Genomic DNA, 1,739 nt, shown 5'->3' with positions numbered 1-1,739 from the left:
CGCCACTGGTCTGGGACGCTGCTGGGGCCCACCGGGCCGTCTGCGCCATCTCCCGGGTCATGGTCTTCCTGATATAGAGGGTAATTTTGCGACAAAGGGTTGAGCAGCTCGCATCTCCATGGTGACTCATGCCTTGAGCCTTGGCGGGGCTGGGGTTTTGAAGTGTGTGCACATAGGAACATGGCCCAAATGAGTCCTGCATGGTGCAGCAGATGTGTGTCAATCTGCTCATGACCCGACTGACGCTTGTGTTGACTTAACACAACTAGTTTCTGCACCCTGGGGTTCTGGGCAGCTTCCAGATTGATTTGCCCGGCACACTCGACAAGGGAGAGGGAGGAATGTTTGAGACGGCTCCGGCAGACGTTTCGCGGCGCGCTGCCGGTGCAGCGCAAGAATGGCAGTGCATGCCAATGAAGCCTGGGCAGCCAGGGATGCTGCGCCTGGCCGCCTTAGATTGTTTGGGAATTGAGGAGCACTCACCCGTGCCAGCCACTCCACTCTCGGGGAACCCGGGCCACGCTGTTGCTGCTGATGCCGCAGCGCCTTCGGGCGTCGACAAATGGTGTTGCGGCGCAGCCGGGTGCATTCAGATGTGACCACGGTGAGGTCGCAAGGGGCGGAGAGGGGGAGGGGACGGTTGTTGGCACTTGAGGCGGCGTGAGGCTCGAGAGCATCGCTTTTGATGTGTTGGAAACAGATCATGGCGCTTTTTGCCTTGGCGATAGGGGATATGGGGGGTGGGCCAGGCTGACAGATGAGGGGGCGGCGCCCTCGCCCACCTGCTGCTGCCCCGCGCCGTTGGCGGGGTGCTGAGAGGACAGCTGGGCCGGCTGCAAATGTCGAGAGGGGTTGTTGAAGGGTTGAGGTCGAGCACGCCGGGGGCGCCCAGGTGTGGCAGCTCAGGGTGCTGGCGAGGCCGCCTGCCGCAGCAGGCGTAGGATGTGCGAGTCACCTTCATGTGTGCTGAACCCCTGCTGAGTGCAAAAGTCTCGACTCTCGCCTTACCTGCAGCCTGTGGCCGCCGGCGCGGCGCTCCGCGTTGGCTGCCCGCTGCTGCTGCTGCTGCTGCGACGGGGCGCCCGTCGCGTCCGGCCTGCGGCGGGCGGAGGGATGGCAAGGCGTAACACTGGTGGTCGGGCATCTGGCTTCCTGGCATGCGGCTTTGTGATCGCGCCCTGTGCGCCAAAAGCACACATTGCAGAGGTGGCCGGCCACTTGCAAGCCAGGCAGCTGCTTGACAAGGCGTTGCGCCTCCGGTCCAGATACACAGCGGGGATGCCTTCGTAATGATGATATGCCCATGCTGCCCACCTGCCCTGCAGCTGACCCACGTGCCCGTGCTCCCTTGTGCCAGCGGCTGCTGACGCTGCGGCACGTTCGCGTTCCAGGTAGTGACTAGCCAGTGCAAACGCTGCTCCAGCCGCAGCCGCGCCGCCAATCGCGATACCTGCTGTGACAAGCAACCAGTTGCTGCCACTGCCGCTGCCGCTGCCGCCGCTGCTCACAGCACGTGACTCGGCGCTGTGCGGCATGTGGGCACGCCACCACTCTCGCTTGGACGAAACACACAGAGTAGGCAGTGGGTTTGTTTGAAGACCAGGTTACTCACAGATACGAATGTGCTGGTGGAGGTGTGGTTGAGAAGGCGGGGATCGAGGTTCGTATCGAATTTGATGCCGCTCAGACCACCTGCATACTGTACCGGCACCAGTCACTCAATTCATTCTACTCTTCAG

General features: G+C 62.4%; 1 protein-coding gene across 1 annotated transcript; it reads right to left on the bottom strand.

Annotated features, from left to right (window-relative positions):
- Positions 1-1,314: 1,314 nt before the first annotated feature.
- Positions 1,315-1,535, bottom strand: MNEG_6820 (hypothetical protein; the record flags this gene model as incomplete). Its single annotated transcript, XM_014044709.1, has 1 exon — positions 1,315-1,535. A coding segment is annotated over one exon (221 nt), but the record flags the coding sequence as incomplete, so codon positions are not given.
- Between the last annotated feature and the right edge of the window lie 204 nt (positions 1,536-1,739).

The sequence above is a fragment of the Monoraphidium neglectum genome (genome assembly GCF_000611645.1).
Source record: "Monoraphidium neglectum strain SAG 48.87 unplaced genomic scaffold scaffold01147, whole genome shotgun sequence".
Classification (NCBI taxonomy): Eukaryota; Viridiplantae; Chlorophyta; class Chlorophyceae; order Sphaeropleales; family Selenastraceae; genus Monoraphidium; species Monoraphidium neglectum.
The sequence above is the reverse complement of the archived record's forward strand: the minus strand, read 5'-3'. Positions and strand labels throughout refer to the sequence as shown.